Source organism: Vitis vinifera, chromosome 1 (assembly GCF_030704535.1).
Source record: "Vitis vinifera cultivar Pinot Noir 40024 chromosome 1, ASM3070453v1".
Classification (NCBI taxonomy): domain Eukaryota; kingdom Viridiplantae; phylum Streptophyta; class Magnoliopsida; order Vitales; family Vitaceae; genus Vitis; species Vitis vinifera.
Window position 1 is genome coordinate 20,967,069 of NC_081805.1, and position 18,944 is coordinate 20,986,012.

General features: G+C 36.7%; 1 protein-coding gene across 3 annotated transcripts in view; it reads right to left on the reverse strand.

Annotated features, from left to right (window-relative positions):
• Nucleotides 1-18,944, reverse strand: part of LOC100241089 (protein PHYLLO, chloroplastic) — a 127,018-nt gene that overhangs the window by 38,210 nt on the left and 69,864 nt on the right. For all 3 annotated transcript variants that reach the window (XM_019221367.2, XM_010655919.3, XM_010655926.3), the window contains one exon: nucleotides 7,221-7,288. In XM_019221367.2, the coding sequence (XP_019076912.1) occupies nucleotides 7,221-7,288 (68 nt within the window). The remainder of the gene's footprint in view (nucleotides 1-7,220; nucleotides 7,289-18,944) is intronic.

The window sequence follows — 18,944 nt, forward strand, 5'->3', positions numbered from 1 at the left end:
GTCCCGACAATTTTTGACTTTGAACCATCAGCAATATGGACGGATGAATGACCATTACTTGGCTTGTAATTTTGAAGAATGGCAGCATCTCCTGTCATGTGATCAAAAGCTCCTGTGTCCACTATCCACGGCTTCATTCCTCCTCGATTAGCAGTGAAGGCTATCCCGGTAGTACTGCCACTGCCAACTTGGCTTAATAGTTTCTGTAGCATCTCCATCTGCTCTTTGTTGAATGGACTCGGCTCAAGAACAGATGTGCTCTCAGAGTTGGCAGCCACGTGTGCTCTGCCATCTCTATTGAACCGTGGCTTTGGTTTCCAATCAGCCGGTTTCCCATGAAGCTTCCAGCAAGCCTCCTTATAATGGCCTGGTTTCTTACAATAATCACACCAAGGCCTATCCCGTTTCTGATGATCTCCACCACTACTATTAAATGACCGAGCAGCAAGGGCAGAGCCATCCAATGTTGGGGCAGGTTGCTCTTTTGATCCCATCATCACTTTCTTTCTACTTTCTTCACGCCTAACCTCTGAAAAAGCCTCCCTGAGACTTGGCAGGGGTTTAATGCCCTTGATTCGGCCTCTAACATCATCCAATTCCCTGTTTAGTCCTAGGAAGAACTTGAACAGTCTCTTTTGTTCCACAATTTGCCTGTATGTTGCTGCATCATCCGAACATTTCCATGAGTGAGTCTCGAATAAGTCAAGTTGCTGCCAATACCTTGTGAGTGTGTTGTAATACTGAGTAACTGACTGCTCTCCTTGGCGGAAGTCATGTAGGGCTGATTCAACCTGAAAAAGTTCTGAAGTATTTTCAGAACTTGAGTAAGTTTCTTTGGCTGCATCCCATATGTCCTTTGCAGTCCCAAACAGCAAGAAATTTTCGCTTATGTCATTGTTTATGGAATTGATAAGCCATGACATGATCATGCTGTTTTCAATCTTCCACTTCCTGAAACCCGGTTCTGTAGTTTCTGGCATGACTGCTTCTCTAGTGAGGTACTCATCCTTTCCTTTACCGCAAATGAACAACAACACAGATTGTGACCACTGTAAATAGTTATGGTCATTTAATTTGTGTCCTGTGATGAGAATAGGAGAGGAATCACTGCCACCAAGGTTTGGAATTTCAGATTTGCCCCCTGATTCTGGTGCCGTGACGCTGGATACTTGTGATGATGTCATTCTGTATTTTGTCATGGAGATGAGGAAGACAGCTGAATATGGTTGCTGGAAATTGGGAAGAGAGAAAACCAGAGATACCGACCTAATGGAAAAGAAAAATAACCGTGGCACCACCGGAAAGGTAGAAGAACACTTCCCAATGCACGTGCAAGGATTGGGGTTGAGAAAAAGATAGCCGGAGGACGCCGGAAACACTGTTCGGAGGGCCCGCGGAGGCAAAAGAACCCAAAAGAGGCACGTGCAAGGTCGGATGGCAGAAACAGGTGTGAAGGGTGGCTAGTCGGCGTCAGGCGAGGCTGGAGGAGGAAGCGCGTCGCCGGAAAGTGGCTCACGTGCCCTCACGCGCCGGCGCGTGAGATGCAGTCGCTGGCCGGAAAAACGCGCGTGGCAGGCGCGTGGGTGGTTTTCTGGCTCCGGTGCTTTGGGAAAAATTGGAGATCTCCTCCAGGCGCTCCTTGCGGTGTGGGAAAAAGACGTCGCCAGGAAAGTTCGCCGAAAAAGTTTGCCGGCGGTGAATGTTTTCTGACGATGATTCGACCGATCGGAAAGTCGTTTCCCGGAATTGATGACACGGGGAAACTGGAAAGAATTAGGTTTTCTCCCTTGGCTCTGAGAACAGGGACTGATGGCCGGAATGAGAGATGGCCAGAGAGACTTGGCCGGAATGAATGATGGCCTGAATAAGAGGCGGCCAAAAGGGATTAGGGTTTCAGAAAACTGGCTCTGATACCATGAAGAATTTCTGAATTCCTTTATTGATAATATTCAGTACACACCATATACATATATATACACAAATGACTGAATAAGAAAATATCAATCTAGCTTGATTCTCTCCTAAAATTAGGAAATTGAATCCTAAGGAAATATCCTAAATGATCTCTCCTTTTTTATTCCTAAAATTCTTTCCTAAATTAAAATCCTAACTTTGAATGCCAAATTTCAACAAATTGTTTTAAATATGAAAAGCTAAGATGACCTTACCTACAGTGCCATAACAATATTTGATGTTTAACAGAAGAAGAAAAAACATTATTACTCGCAACTTGAGCTTGTCTACTCTTGATAAGATCCTTAACAAGGTAATAGAGTCCATCGATCTCCTTAGCACTACCAACCGCCTTCCACAAGCATAGGTCCTAAAATTCACAATAAGATGGAAAAAATTGGGCAACACAATTCATGTCCTTTGTTAATCTACTAATAGAAAGAAGATTGCATGGAAGATTAAGGACATGAAGGACGGATTCTAAAGTCAGAATTTTTTAAATAAGGACTAAACCCTCCCATGCAATGAATGAAAATGATCCATCTGCAATTTTGATTTTCTAGTTACTTAGACAATGAGAATATGTAGAAAACAAGTTTGAGAAGCTCGTCATATGATTGAAGCACCAAAATCTATGATCCATGGTGTAAAATTTCTAGAATGACACTTAAAAGTACTAATAGATTTACCTGTTTTTGCTAAAGAACAGGATGGTAAAGAGTCAGGAGATGGAATCTAACTTAATAGCCTATACAAGTGTTCCAACTGCTCTTTATTGAATGGAGATGTTTCAGTTATGGTTGTTAACCTGCATGCCTTGGTCATTTCCCTTCTTCAACCATTCATGAGAACTCAACACTTGTTGTAACTGAAGCTACTATGCTACTGCCAATGCTGCTATAAATGTTGGTGGTCAAGGGATCCCAAAGAAAGCACAGTGTAAATGGAAGATATGGTGTGATCATTATAACAAAAAATGACACATTAGAGACACCTATTAGAAGCTGCATGGGGAGCCACAAAATTTGAAAAACAATGGGAGATTTCATAAGAGAAATGGCCAAGGCATGCAGGTTGCAACCGAGAGTTAAAAAACCATAATTGGAGCATCTCCATTCAATAAAGAGCAATTGGAACACTTTTATTGGTTATTCAATCAATCTCCATCTTCAAACTTCTACCATCTCATTCGTTAGCACAAACAAGTAAATCCCTTAGTTCTTTAATTGTTCATTCTAAAAATTTTACACTATGGATCACAGATTCTAGTGCTTCTGATCATATGAAGAGCTTTTCAAATTTGTTTTCGACATATTCTTCTTATCCATGTAACTAGAAAATAAAAATTATAGATGAATCATTTTTATCCGTTGCAGGGAAGGGTTCAATCCTTATTTAAAAAAAATTTACTTTAGAATTCGTCCTTCAAGTCCCTAATTTTTCATGCAATCTTCTTTCTATTAGTAAACTAACAAGGGACATGAATTATGTTGCTAAATTTTTCTCATCTTATTATGAATTTCAGGACTTATGCTCGGGGAGGACAATTGGCAATGCTAAGGAGATTGATGGACTCTATTACCTTGTTAAGGATCCTATCAAGAGTAGACAGGCTCAAGTTGTGAGTAATGATGTTTTTCCTTCCTCTATTGAACATCAAATAATGTTATGGCACCGTAGGTTAGGTCATCCTAATTTTTCATATTTAAAATAGTTGTCTCCATCTTTGTTTAAGAATCAAAATCCTTTAATGTTTCAATTTGAGCATGCCAACTATCTAAACATCATCTTGTCTACTTTCTTGCACGACCTTATAAAGAATCCAAACCTTTAGCATTGATACATGGTGACATTTGGGGACCCTCACCTATGGTGACCTTGATCGGAATTAGGTGGTTTATCACTTTCATAGATAACCACACTAGGGTTTGTTGGATTTATTTGTTAAAGGAAAAATCAGGGACACGGTTTTCAAAATTTTCCTTGTTATGATAAAAACACAATTTCAAACTCAAATTCAAGTACTTTAGATTGATAATGGAAAGGAATATTTTAACTTTATTCTTGGAGATTATTTACTTGAAATTGGGATCATACATCAATCTAGTTGTTTTGATACCCCACAACAAAATAAGATTGCAGAGAGGAAAAATCGTCACTTAATGGAGGTTGCTAGGGCCATCATGTTTACATCGAGGATACCTAAAAGTTTTTTAGGAGAAGTTTTGCTCACGACCTCTTATCTAATTAACAGAGTGCTGACTAAAATTCTTGGTTTGAAACTCCTCTTAATCATTTTACTAAGGTTTATCCTCATACAAAAACATTTTCCTCAATTCCTCTGAAAATTTTTGGATACACAACATTTGTTCATATTGACAAAAAAAAAAAAAAAAAAAACAAAACAAAACCAAGCTTGATCCTCATGCATTGAAGTGTGTTTTTGTGGGATATTGATCTACACAAAAGGGGTATAAGTATTATGATCCTATCTCTAGGAAAAATTTTGCTAGCATGGATGTAACCTTCTTTGAAAATCAACCCTACTTTACCAAAAACACTCTTCAAGGAGAGAATGTGTTACCCTTGCCAACATTTGATGACAATATGCATCCTAATCTTTCACATTCTTCTAGTTCGATTCCTATTGGGTTAGAAAACTTATGTTCAAGTTCAACTTCTCAACCAAGTTCTATTATATCAAACAATGAAGAATTGTTGACAGGGGGAGAATCACTGTGAACAAAATCTCAAACTGAGCTTCGTGTCTAAACAAGAAGGAGAAATCATCAAGGTAATCCAGAAAGTCATACTCTTGCCACTATCCAAGAGTTAAAACCAGTGATAGGGACCTAGGAAGGTACAATTTTAATTATTCTCTTTCAAATACAAATTCTAATGCTTCTAATGACCTTCATATTTTCATTCCCCTTAGGAAAGGAATCAGATCTTGTACCATGCATCCTATTTTTAAATATGTGTCATATCATAGGTTGTCTAATTCTTTTCGAGCCCTTACCACTAACATATTCTCTATGGAGATTCCAAATATCTATACAAGATGCTTTAGTTGTTCCTAAGTGGAGAGAAATAGTCATGGAAGAAATGAGGGCTCTTGAAATGAATGGAACTTGGGATTTGGTAAGTTTGCCTAGAGGGAAGACACCAGTAGGAAGCAAGTGAGTATTCACTATCAAGTATAAGCTTGATGGTTCGATGGAGAGGTATAACGCTAAGTTGGTGGCCAAGGTCTTTACACAAACTTATGGTATTGATTATCAAGAGACGTTTCTGCCAGCTACCAAGATGAACACGATCCGAATCTTATTGTCACTTGCAATCAATCTAAATTGACCATTACAATAGCTAGATGTAAAGACTGTTTTTTTAAATGGAGAATTTGAGGAGGAAGTGTATGTGGATTTGCCCTTGGTTTTAAGCAATCATTTGGAACTAAAAAGGTTTGTAAATTGAAGAGATCTCTCTATGGGGTGAAGCAGTCCCCAAGAGCATGGTTTGAACATTTCACAAAGTCCATTCAGAATCTTGGGTATATGCAAAGTCATGTCAGTCACACTATGTTCTACAAACATTCTGGTGACAATAAGATTGTCATCTTGATAGTATACGTAGATGATATCATCTTAACAGATGATAACATTATGGAATTAGAGAAATTAAAGGGGGTACTTGCTAAAGAATTTGAAATTAAAGATCTTGGTCAATTAAGATACTTCCTTGGTATATAAGTTGCAGAGTATATTTGTTTAGAGAAATTAAAGGGGTTATATTTGTTTCTCAATAAAACATACTCTAGACTTGCTTAAAGAAACAAGAACGTTAGGTTGTAAACTAGTTAATACACCAATTTATCCTAATAGGAATTTGGGGCAAACAAAGTTAAGTTCAAGTGTAGATAAAGAACGCTATCAACGTTTGGTGGGTAAACTAATATACTTATCACATACATGCCCTAATATAGCGTTTGCAGTTAGTAAACCAGGGGATAGAATCAGTTGAGTCAATGTTTCTAATTTAGTTTTTATTTTTTTCTATTTTCAGGGTAGTGATTATTTGCACAATTGTATCATTTAATTTTTTTTCCTTTTGCATGTATTCAAGAGTAGTCTTATATATATGTTATAATCCTTAACTTCAAAGATATAGAGGCACAATTTTTTTCTCTAAACTTTCAAAAAGGTTAACAGATAATCTAAGGATATGTAATATTGATTTTAATGATAGAGTGGGTGACAAATTTTTTGTGCCTTGACCAGCCACTATAGCCAATGTACCATCAGCAACATTAATCTTCCTATTTCCAAGATATAGGTTGTATGAAGAGAACCAATGAGAAAAGCTTGTCATATGGTCAGTAGCACCTGAGTCAATGACCCAAGCACTTGAAAAATAGTCTTCTGAGGCACTAAGAGCATGGGAATTCGAGAACTTACCTAAGCGTGCAATAAAGCACAAGTCACAAGGATTATCAAATGATACAAGAAGGCTTCTAAGCCAATCTCTCTCTTTTTCTTGAATCCATCAATCTCAAAGCTGTTTAATCCATTCTTGTATGGACTGGTTTTTTTAGAGTGAGCAACATGTGCATGTCCACCTCACTGCGTATTCCCATATTCTGCCACATACTTGCTGGAATTATTCTGCATCTCGAGATCAGCCCTAGATGCTTCACATATCCATTGGTTATACTACCTTAGAACTTTCTAACATGGTTGGATAAAAAAGAAATTTGGGGTTCTTTTCAAATCTGGTTGGTTCTTTGTTGCTAGCAAAAAAAACATCAACAGTTACAAAACTTCTTGAACCCGAAAGATTATTCAGAAAAATAAATAAATAAATAAAGCTCTAACACCATGTAGGGAATATGTGAAAATAATCGTATATTGATTTAGAGAAAAAAAAATGTACATCTTATAGGCAGCTATACAATAAAAAAAGAAAACAAACTAACTCCTGGAAATTTGTCCTAAAAATCATGGGAATTCTAATTCTAACTTCCTAATTTAAATTGTTATATACACTGACTTTCCTATTGAGAGACTGAGTACCAGCCATTATTTCCCTATAAGGATCACAAAAGTTGAATAGTCAACAAAAATGGTAGGAGAAAATGGCAAGGCACTCCTTTTCCATGCAACCTCTATGCAATTGTACCAATGTGATTTCTAACAAACAATGCTTCCACAGGCAAATATCCATGAACCAAAATGGTGAAATCTGAAAACTTTACAGACCGAACTTCTTACCTTTGGCTTAAAATTGATAATCCATTTGTATCATAAAGGAAAGAAACATCTCCAATCACACAAAGTACCTGAACATAATCATATAAATTAACCATTGCAAGCTTATCCAAGATATGATTATGAAATGATGAGTGAAGAGAACAGTTAGCCTTAAACAGAAAGATAAATTGTGTTATGAAAGATGGTAACCAAAAAACCAAAAAAAGAAACCAAAGTACAATGAAAAAGAAAAGGAAATATACCAGCAAGTTATCAAATTTTCAATTCACATTCTATTTTACTGATTTCATATAGATTCAACTATACTTCCAAGCATTGGCATTAGTGGAAGAAAAGTGGGAAAATGATGAGGAAAGAGTGAAGGTTTAGAATGTGCTAGTTCTTTCATAAGGTGAAGGGCAAGTTTGGATGGGTTGGTATGTGCTTCTCTTGAGACAGACAAAAGGGACGAGCTAGAAAGTAATTTCAAGGAAGAAAATGCTAGGCCCGTTGATGGGAGTTAAATATGTAAAAAAACTCCTAGCCTAAACTAGATGAGCATGGATTTCTATCACATGAATTGGGGTGGGAGGGCACAGGTGTTGGTGTTGAAGTAAAAGGAAAAAAACCACTAATCAATTCACATGAATTGAAAATTACAACTAAAAATGGGAAATCATATCAACTTTCAGAACAGTATATCAAAAGGAACAGATAAATGATGAGCTATGTTTTTTAGGAGCCTTGGATTCAAACATCCAATTTCTTTATTCCCATTTATTAAGACAAAGTCCATGAAGAGAACATGCATGAAGCATGGTGTTACGGCTATCAGCATAAGTGTTAATCAACATGATACACATTGTAGGTCAGTTACCTAATTGCTTATGTTGTTACTAGATTCTTGATTTAACATATCCAAGTGGTAAGAGGATGAAGGAACAAAAGTGCAAAAAGCGGAAGCTATGATACTTAAATGTGAAAGGAAGAAATAGAGAGAACCTATTCTAGCTGGGCATGATTCTGATGGAATTGCACCATACTCTTACTAAGCATCAGGTCTACTTAGTAGAAGAAATTAGAAGCACTTTTTGTTTTTGAAAGCAAGAAAATGGCACACAGAAGACGTTTGGCACCACACTTTCAAAAACTATTTTTAAAAATCTGTGCTGACACTCCTTGTTTTAGGAAACACCAAAATATTGTTTTTCTTGGTTTCAAAAAAATCAAGCAATTTCCAAACTGAAAACGATAATGAAACTAAACATATCGAGTGTTTTCATTTCTCTGAAAAACCCATGTTTATTTCCAAAAAATGTTGTACATATGTTTAAAAGAATTGGCATGGAAGATTTTTTTCACATAGAAAAGGTTTTACTGAGGAGGAGGCCTTTAGTCATTGAATGTTGGGATTGTCAAATATTACCACATGCTTTTTGTTCTCAAATGCTGTATTTTACATGCAAGAATTTCAATGCCCAAAGTTGAAGGCCTATGAGAGTCATCTCCATGGGGATCAAATGGTAAGATAAACTAAACTGAGAATTGATGGATGAAAAAATGGTGTGGTTGTGAATGAAAAAGTTGGAAATTGAAAATGATGGCATACAAAATGAGGAAAATGAATCAAGTACATATATATATATATCAAAGAGAGTATAGAGTTGTAAAATGGAGATATAAAGGCACTAGGAATCGGGTTCATGTTTGTGCTCATTCACAAGGGCTTAGAACCAAAATTGAATCTCAACTCAAATTGAGTTTAATTGGAGTATTTATCACTAAGAACTCTTCCATGAATCTTCAGGACCAGTTTTGCTTCAAGTCAGTTCTCTCATGTCCTTAGAGAACATTTATTCAATTCACCACAAGTGATCTCAAAATTGCTAAATCAAGTTGAATAATGATTCAGCATATTATGTGTGAAACAAGTGTTCGACTACTCTCAATTTAAATGAGAATACACTGAAATCAAGATTTAGACAGGTACAACTTAAAACAAATCTATCACTAAACCAGAGTCGAATCAATACATTGTTTACTCAAGGATTTGACATCAATGAGGTCCTTTCCCCAAATTGCAGAGTCCGGTCACTCATTTGTTCTTGAGGAACCTCCACCCAATCCAAGAAGGGAAAAAAAAATAACTAAAAGGCTTCACCCTAACAAAAGCTGAAGAGAGCCACAAAAAGCTCTTTAGAGTCCCACCTATACTCTATCCCTAGCTCCAATAATGTGTAGGGCTCACATTCTAGATGGGAGATCACATGCCTGAGCTGAAGCTAGATTCCCTGAAGCCAAGATGGGATTTGCATGAGCAAACTGGTAATGAATTTCAATTTTCTTTCTACCTGACTTGCCCCTGGGCACTAAGCACTTCCTGCAGGCAGACAATCAGTCATGAAGCTACTGGTCTGATCAGCTCTAGTGCTATAAAGGATACGACCAAGCAAACTGGAGAACTAAATCTTTCCAGCCGCTGGACCAAGCCACCCCTGCACAATGGAGGATCTGCTCAGGTTCTGCGCATGATGAAAATCCACCAGATCCTCTTGGGCAGTTTGCAGGATTCTGCACAGGTGTTTCTGTAATCTTTAGCAATTATGTGCTTCCTTCACTTGCTTCAAAGTACCCTAGGCTTTCATCTCTGATTCCTATGCATGCAAAACAACCACAAACTACACAAAACAGGGAGCAATTTTGAACAATTATCATCAAATGCATACTAAACAACTCAACAAGAAGAATTTTTTGTCCCTACATTGCTGACAATGAACATGTTTGTCTCAAAAATCACAATCCACACAAAGAGAAAAATATCTTCTTAATTTGTATGGCTATCTTGCTCCTCTGTAAAAGAAATTCTCTACGTAGCTCCATGTTTTGGTAATTGATCTACAACATCATTAGCTGAACATGGAGACCAAAAAAGGAACATCTCAAATTAATAGCTAGATTTAAAATTTGGTGAAGTCACAGGTCATACATCCAAGGACTTCTCTCCAACTTAGACACCAATAAGATCACAACAACAGAATCCCCTTCTACACATAAAATAGGTCCAACAATCTGGCTTCTTATAAGCTCTCCAAAAGAGCTAAAATCTCTACCCTAAGAGTAAATTCCTCTCCTAATTTAGAGAAGTTCTCAACATTATATCAAGGCAATTCCTAATCATACCTTCAATTCCAGTTGACCTGGGTTACTTGGAGGACACTCACCAAAGTTTAATTTAAACCCATTGAAGGCAAAGTCCATATTGAAAGTGACTCACTACCTACCCGTTTTGATCTGTAAACCCTGTTCCAAACTTCCAATCAAGCAGTAAAATGACCAAAGGAGTACACTCAAAAGCTGTAGAGGTAGAGTTCCACCTTTAACGAATTCTGGGTGTTGACTTTCTTATTAGCCACCAATTAGGCAAAAGGCTTTAATTTCAGATGGGGTTTTAAATTTCCAAATGAAGTCAGTTGGGAAAACATGGCCTCAAATCAAGGGCAAAGGGTGAGCTGAAAAGAAAGACTTTACTGAAATCTCAATGACTGAACTATTATATCCAGGAAAGAAGCTAAATAATAAATACTCAAGAATGAGAGATGATATGAGAAGTTCAAGCTCTTCAATTTCTGGATTACTGAGGTTGCAATGAAAAACAATATTCCACATCTTTTTAGAGGAAGAAGGAGAAGCTAGAATGGATGATATCAAGGAAATGAATTTTCCCTCAAGGCCTGTCTCAAGTGACAAGGGGTGGGTTGGGGATGTAGGAGGTTCCAGGCTCAAGTCTTGGTGGGGCCAAAAAAAAAAAAAAGAGGCTTAACCATATAAAAAAGGAAATTGAATCCTGTTGGAAAGTCAAAATGACTTGTAGCTGCAGAGTCAAAATGAGTTGTATATTTTTTGTATTTATTTTAAGCTAGATTCTGATATAGTGATCCTCTTTTTCCTTTACTGTAAAATCTAAGCAATCTGATCCATTAATTTTAAGAGTTGTACAGTTAGGGAATCATAATTCTTTCCTTGTTAGTATAGAGGAGTCCTATATATAACGTGTACTAATTCATCAAAAAAATAAGATGAAATATTCTTCTTCCTCATTATTGTATCAGAGCATTAGGAAAACTTTTGGCCTTCATTGCCGCTGAAATTTTTTTCTGAGATTGCACAACCTTCTTTGCCAAGGATCCAATTTGTTCTTTTGTTTATCCATCAGCAGTTGTTCCTTCTTTTGTTTGTTTCCATATTTTTTCTCTCATTCCTACCACCAATCATGTCTGAAACATCAGAAGTAATCTCTACCATCCCTGTTTCAAACGTCAACACCCAATCTCTATCATCAGGAGAATACCAAAATCTTCGAACATCATTTTGATTGAATGGTCAAAATTATTTGGTCTGGTCACAGCTGGTGAAAACGTTCTTAAAAGGCAAAGGGAAATTAAGTCACTTGATCAGTCCAGAGATGAGCAAAGATGATCTTAGATTTGGTGCATGGGATGAGGCAGATTCCATGATTATGTCATGGCTATGGAACTCTATGCAACCAGAGATCAGTGGGCCTTATATGTTGTTCACCACTGCAAGCGAGATATGGGAAGTTGTACAACAGACATATTCCAAAGTACATGATGCAACCCAAATTTATGAGATCAAAACTATTAGAGAATTCATTACAATAGATTTTCTTTCTATTTTTAAATTCTTCTAATTAGTTGTAATTTCCTATTTTTGTGTTTTGGGTTTGTGTATATATATTCATTATTAATCAATGAAAAAGTCAAGTCATTGTTTCTCAATAATCCTCTCTCTAATCTTCTTGGGTGTATTTTCTTTTTCTTTTTTTTTTCCCCGAAAAACCAGAAGAACCCTACAACCACTGTCCTCAATGGCTTCACTCTCAAGATCCGCACCATCCCCTCCTTACAATCAATCTCTCCAATATCACCAAATTGTCATCCACCAATTATCTCACATGGAGCCTTCAAATCCAATCTTTTCTTGAAGGTTATGATCTTCATCACTTCATTGATGGCGCCATACTCCACCACCACCCACCGTTACCGTCACTAGTGTTGCATCCCCAAATTCGGCATACACAACCTGAAAACGTCAAGATCGTCTCATCTTTAGTGCTCTCCTTGGTGCTATCTCCGTTTCACTACAATCGTTTATTGCCAGCACCACCACTTCCCTTGATGCATGGCAACCTTAGCCAATACCTATGCCAAACCATCTCGTGGTCATATTAAACAATTGAAGGAACAATTACAACGGTGTACCAAGGGCTCTCTAACTTATTAAACTTACGCCTTTGTCATTGTTGCATATCTCATCAACAGTATGCTCACACCCACACTACATCTCTCATCCCCTTTTGACAAACTCTTTGAGTCTCCACCCAACTACATTAAACTTCGGGTGTTCGATTGCTTATGTTATCCGTGGTTTCGTCCTTATTCTCAACATAAACTTGACTCTTGTTCCACTCTTTGTGTTTTTCTTGGTTACTCTTCAACACAAAGTGTCTATATTGTCTATCTTGGTCGTCATCCAATTTCTCCAGCAAATCAACTTGCCGACGCTCTTACTAAACCGCTTCCACGAAGCCACTTCCAAGAATTACAGGCCAAGATTGACGTCTCCTCCGGAGCTCCATCTTGAGGGGGCATATTAGAGAATTCATTACAATAGATTTTCTTTCTATTTTTAAATTCTTCTAATTAGTTGTAATTTCCTATTTTTGTGTTTTGGGTAGATTTTTTTCCTATTTTTGTGTTTTAGGTTTGTGTATATATATTCATTATTAATCAATGAAAAAGTCAAGTCATTGTTTCTCAATAATCCTCTCTCTACTTCAACAAAAACAAATATTATAGCCACCAAATAAGGTACTTTATCTATGATTGAATATTTTAATATCATGAAAGGATTGTGGCTTGAATTAGACTACTAACCAGAATTTTAAGATGAACTGTGGGGAAGATGCTGCTCTATTGTAATTATTTGTTGAATACGAGAGAATTTTTTACTTCCTTGTTGGTCTTAATGTGGAATTTGATCAAGTGTCCAAGTTCTTGGCAAGGAATTGTTTCAAACATCGAATGAAGTCTTCTCACTCATATGGGCTGAAGAAGGACAAAGGACAGTGACGCTTGATAATCCAACTTCAGAAAGTTCAACCCTTGCTACAACATCTCCTTGTGGTGTGCTGCCAATTAAAAATAACAGAAGCAACAACAATGTAGATTCTAGAAAAAATGAGGGGCCTCGACCATCCAACAACAAAGATAGCCTATGGTGCAATTACTGCAAGAAGCCACGACATACCAAAGAAACTTGATAGAAACTTCATGGAAAACCTCAATCCTTTAGCAAAGGCATTGGAAATCGAAGTGGCCAACAGGGAGGACAAGCTCATAGGGCTCATTGTGATGATGATGTTGCTTCAACTACTTCCAAGAATGGTGGTTTCAACAAAGACAAGATTGAAAGCCTTCGATCCCTTCTCACTTCATTGGACAAGCCGAGTGCCTCTTTCTCTTTGGCATAGTCAGGTAAGTATCTCATTTCTCATTCTCTTAATGTCTCAAAAGATTGTTGTTCTAGACCTTGGATCATCAATTCAGGTGCCACAAACCACATGACCCACTCCTCTACCTCTTTCACTACATATAACCCGTGTTCTGGACACCAAAAAATAAAGGTTGCTGATGGCATGCTTGCCATTGCTGGACAAGGAACCATTAATCTTATACCCTCTCTCACACTCAAATATGTATTACATGTTCCTAACCTTAACCTATCATCTATTCATCAAATCACCAGAGACTTGAATAGTAGTGTAACATTTTTTCCATCCTATTGTGTTTTTCAAGACCGAATTATAGGGAGGATGTTGGACATGCTAGGGAATGGGAGGGGCTCTACTTCCTTGAAACTAGTAGTGGCAGCGGTGATACAGTACCTTTTTCTCATCTTTTAGCAACATCTTCACCCAAGAAAGACCAAATTTGGCTTCACCGTTTCTGTTTAGGGCATCCACCTTTTTCTTTATTGAAGAAAATGTTTCCTTCATTATTTACACATTTGGATGTTAATTGTTTTCATTGTGAGACTTGTGAATTGGCCAAACACCATCATGTGTACTTTTCTTCGAGTAATAAAAAGTCTTCTACCCCTTTTGCATTAATTCATACTGATGTTTGGGGGCCCTCTTGAATTTCAAATATTTCAAGGGCATAGTAGTTTGTGTCCTGGTGCAACGGAAGGTTTGTTTCAAAACAAAATAGAAAACCACTCAAGAATAAACACAAAGATCACAACAAGATCTGAAAATTATGGAATAATTCTGAAAAATTATATTCAACTCCTTTCTAACAATTACAATAAGCATTTAAATAATGTTTGTAATGCAAAAATAAAAGAAATAACTGAAATAGGAAATCAATGTTGAACCTAAATTAGAAACTAATGATGTAGGAAACTAATGATGAACCTAAAATAGAAACTAATGATGTAGGAAACTAATGATAAACTTGAAATAGAAACTAATGATGCAAGAAACTAAAGATAAACTTAAAATAGAAACTAATGATGATTGCGTGATGCATCAATCCCCTCCACTTGAAGAAAACTCACCCACGAGTTTTGTGGCTGCAAAGAAAACTAATTTGGGGGAAAGTGTTCAAAGATATAAGCAACGTTGAAAGTATTGGAAATTTACACATTAGCTGGAAGATCAATCTTGTAAGCATTATTACCAATCTTCCAATAAACCACAATCTTGAGATGTGATAAGTGTTCTTCCTCATTTTTACTATAGATGAGAATGTCATCAAAATAAACCATCCCAAATTTTTCAATAAATTGACAAAGAACCTGGTTCATCAATCGCATGAATGTGCTTAGCGCACTTGATAACCATAATGATATCACTAGCCATTTAGTCTTGAAAGTCGTCTTCCACTCATCATTTGATCAAATACAAATCTAGTGATAACCACTTCGTAAATCAAGTTTAGCAAACACCACAACACCTTTTAGCTTGTTAAGTATGTCATTAAGACATGGGATAGGAAAGTGATACTTGACCATTATTTTATTGATAGCATGGTTGTCCACACACATGCACCACCTACCGTCTTTCTTTAGCATGAGTAAAAGTCGTTGGACAATGCACGCCACTTCTTCTCCCACATCTCCTCCTGCAAACTTAGCACCCTCATAGATTTCTTCAAGAACCCATTCCTCTTCACCGCCACCTTCTTCTGCAAGTTAACAGATTGTTTGTTCAGACAATTATTTGAAAGATGGCTTGGTTGGTTGCACCAAAAACATTTTCCAAAGTTTGGATGTGCATAAGGGTCATTATTAACTCATTGTTGTTGTTGGTTTCGGCCTTGAGTATTAGATCAAACAGGGGTTGAAATTCCACTTTGATTTTGCGTCAAATTTTGAGTTGAAAGGGTATCTTTATTGCTATTATCGCTACTGCATCAAGTTGTTGATCCCCTTGGAGCAAAAGAAGCTTCTTGGGTTGGTCGCCAAAAGTTACTCTGAGTGCGCATCATGGACTTATTGATTTGATTTTCAACATTTATTGTTAAACTATTTTTTTGCTTGGGAAGCGTCTTGGAACCGAATTTTGACTACTGATCAGCTTAAAAGAAGGGGTTGGATACTACCAAATAGATGTTATTTGTGTAAAATGGAAGAGGAAACTAGTGACCACTTGCTCCTATTCTGCAAGAAGGCTACAATGTTATGGAGCTAGCTTTTCTCCCTTTTTGATGTGCAGTGGGTCCTGCACTCCTCAATCAAAAGGAATTTGATAGCTTGGCATGGTGCTTCTGTGAGTAAGGGAAAGGAAAAAGCTTGGAGGGCTGCTCCCCTTTGTTTAATGTGGACATTATGGAGGGAGAGAAATGAAAGAGTGTTCAATGACAATGAACGTACCGACCAAGCTCTAAAACTCTCTTTTTTGTACACTTTAGTGAATTGGGGTAGGGTATATTTAGAGACTCATTCTTTGTCCTTGTTTGACTTTATAGAATGGCTTTTGTCTAGATAGAAGAAAGGTTTTTCTTTTTGGCCTAGCTCCTTGGGTGTTGCTTGTATACTTCATATGTACTCTTTTCGCCTTTCTAGGCTTTTATAATACATCCTCTTATTTGCCTATCAAAAAAAAAAATTATTGTCAAACTAATTGATCCTCTGTCTCAAACAAATTAATTCAGGCATTTAATCGATAAAATTCCTCTGTGTATTCATTCACAATGCAGTTGGCTTGTCAACAATTTTGATATTGTTGGTATACAAATTCTTCATAATTCGAAGGGAAAAATCGCCTTTGTAACAACCATTTCATCTTTGGACCAAGGATGAACACATTGTTTTTTTTGTCATTGACGATTATATTGAAGTTGTTCCCACCATGCAGAAGCTCCGCCTTTTAACTTATACGCCACAAGTTTTACTTGATTTTCTTCTTAAATATTCAAATAGTTGAAAAAGTTTTCGACGGTATGGACCCAATCGAGAAAATCTTCAATGTATAGTCAATCGTCGAAACTTGGTAAATCCATCTTCATCTTAAATTCTTGGTTATTTTGACCCCGATTGTTAGCCCGATAGTTGAAATAGAAATCATTTTCTTCTCTTGATGAATAATCCAACCTCCATTGCTGCCTTTGTTGAATATTCCTCCTTTGTGGAAGTCGAAAATCATCACCATCTTGAAAAGAAGGAAAAAACTCATCTTGTTCATAAAAAACCCTTGTAGCCGCTCATGAAAGCCACCACCAGCCTTGAACTTGTCATAGCCACCCTCTTGCCAGTCACCACACTAATTAGGTTGTTGCTCCATGGGTTCCCGTCTCCCTTCGACGGTCAATGCAGACACCATCTATGTGAGGTTATGAAGAGTTTCGTCGATCTTGTCGAGTTGTTGCTCGATTTTTTTGAACTACTGTTTATCATCGATGGTTCGCTTTCCACTAGAACCGTCATTAGCCGTTAGATTGATGTAAAAATCCTTGCTTTAATACCAATTTTGATGCAACAAAAGGTTTATTTTGAAACAAAACAAAAAAACTCTGAAGAACAAACACAGATATCACAACAAGATCTAAAAATTGGGGAATAATTCTAAAAAATTATATTTAACTCCTTTCTAACAATTACAATAAGCCTTTAAATAATGTTTGTAATGCAAAAATAAAGGAAATAATTGAAATAGGAAACTAATGATGAACCTAAAATAGAAACTAATGATGATTATGTGCTACATCTTGTAGCAGTGGCAAAGATAAATATTGTTAGAATTTATTATCATTGGCAACTAATTGCGATTGGATGTCGCAGCAATTTGTTGTCAAAAATGCATTCTTACATGGTGATTTAAAGGAAAAAGTGTATATGGATGCTCCACCAAGGTTTAATAAAATTTTTACAATTAACCATGTGTGCAAACCCAAGAAGGCATTGTATGAACTAAAACAATCTCCTAGACCTTGGTTTGGAAGATTCACCAAAGCTATGATAGAGATGGAATTTCAACAAAGTCAAGAAGATCACACTCTATCAAATGCTCTTCTTCTAGAAAGGTCACTGCTCTAATAGTTTATATTGATGATATCATTGTTACAAGTGATGATTTGGAGGAGATAAAACAACTTAAACAACGATTGGCCAAGGAGTTCGAGATAAAAAACCTAGGAAAGTTAAAAGTATTTTCTAGTAATTGAAGTTGCTCACTCAAGAAATGGCATTTTTGTGTCACAACAGAAGTACACTCTTGATCTTCTTAAAGAAACAAGGATGCTAGGATGCAAGCCAAGTGAAACGCCAATTGAACATAATCATAGGCTAGGTGATTCACCTAAATCAACAATGGTAAATAGAGGGCAGTATCAACATTTAGTTAGGAAATTAATCTACTTGTCACACACACAACTAGATATAGCATATGTTGTAAGTGTAGTGAGTCAATTCATGTACTCTCCTAGGCAAGCACATCTAGAAGCAGTATACAAAGTTCTCCGCTATCTAAAGGCTACACTAGGAAAAGGAATTCTATTTAAGAAGATAAAGAACTAAACTTGGAAGCTTATATAGATGCAAATTGGGCAGGATCAATGATAGATCGAAAGTCAACATCAGACTATTGTAATTTTTTAGGTAAAAATCTAGTTACTTGGAGAAGTAAGAAGCAAGCAGTTGTTGCTAGATTGAGTGCAGAGGCAAAGTTTAGAGCGATGGTACAGGGATTGTGAGTTGCTCTGTTTAAAAATCATTCTGGATGATCTTGGAACAAGATAGGAAGGAACAATGAAGTTATACTATGATAACAAGTCAACCATCAACATTGCTCACAATCCAGTTTAGCACGATCGTACTAAACTTGTGGAGATTGATAAACATTTCATAAAAGAAAAATCGGATGGTAGGTTGATTTGCACTCCATATGTTTCAACTAGAGGATAACTTGCAAATATCCTAACCAAGGGACTGGCTAATGACTCATTTCAAGCAATCACTAACAAGCTAGGAATGGAAAATATATATTTTACAGCTTGAGGAGTGTTGGAGAGTCAAAATGAGTTGTAGCTGTAGTGTCAAAATAAGTTGTATGTTTTTCGTATTTATTTTAGGCTAGATTCTAATATAGTGATCCTATTTTTCCTTTACCATAAATCTAAGCAATCTGATCCCTTAATTTTAGGAGTTGTACAACTAAGGGATTGT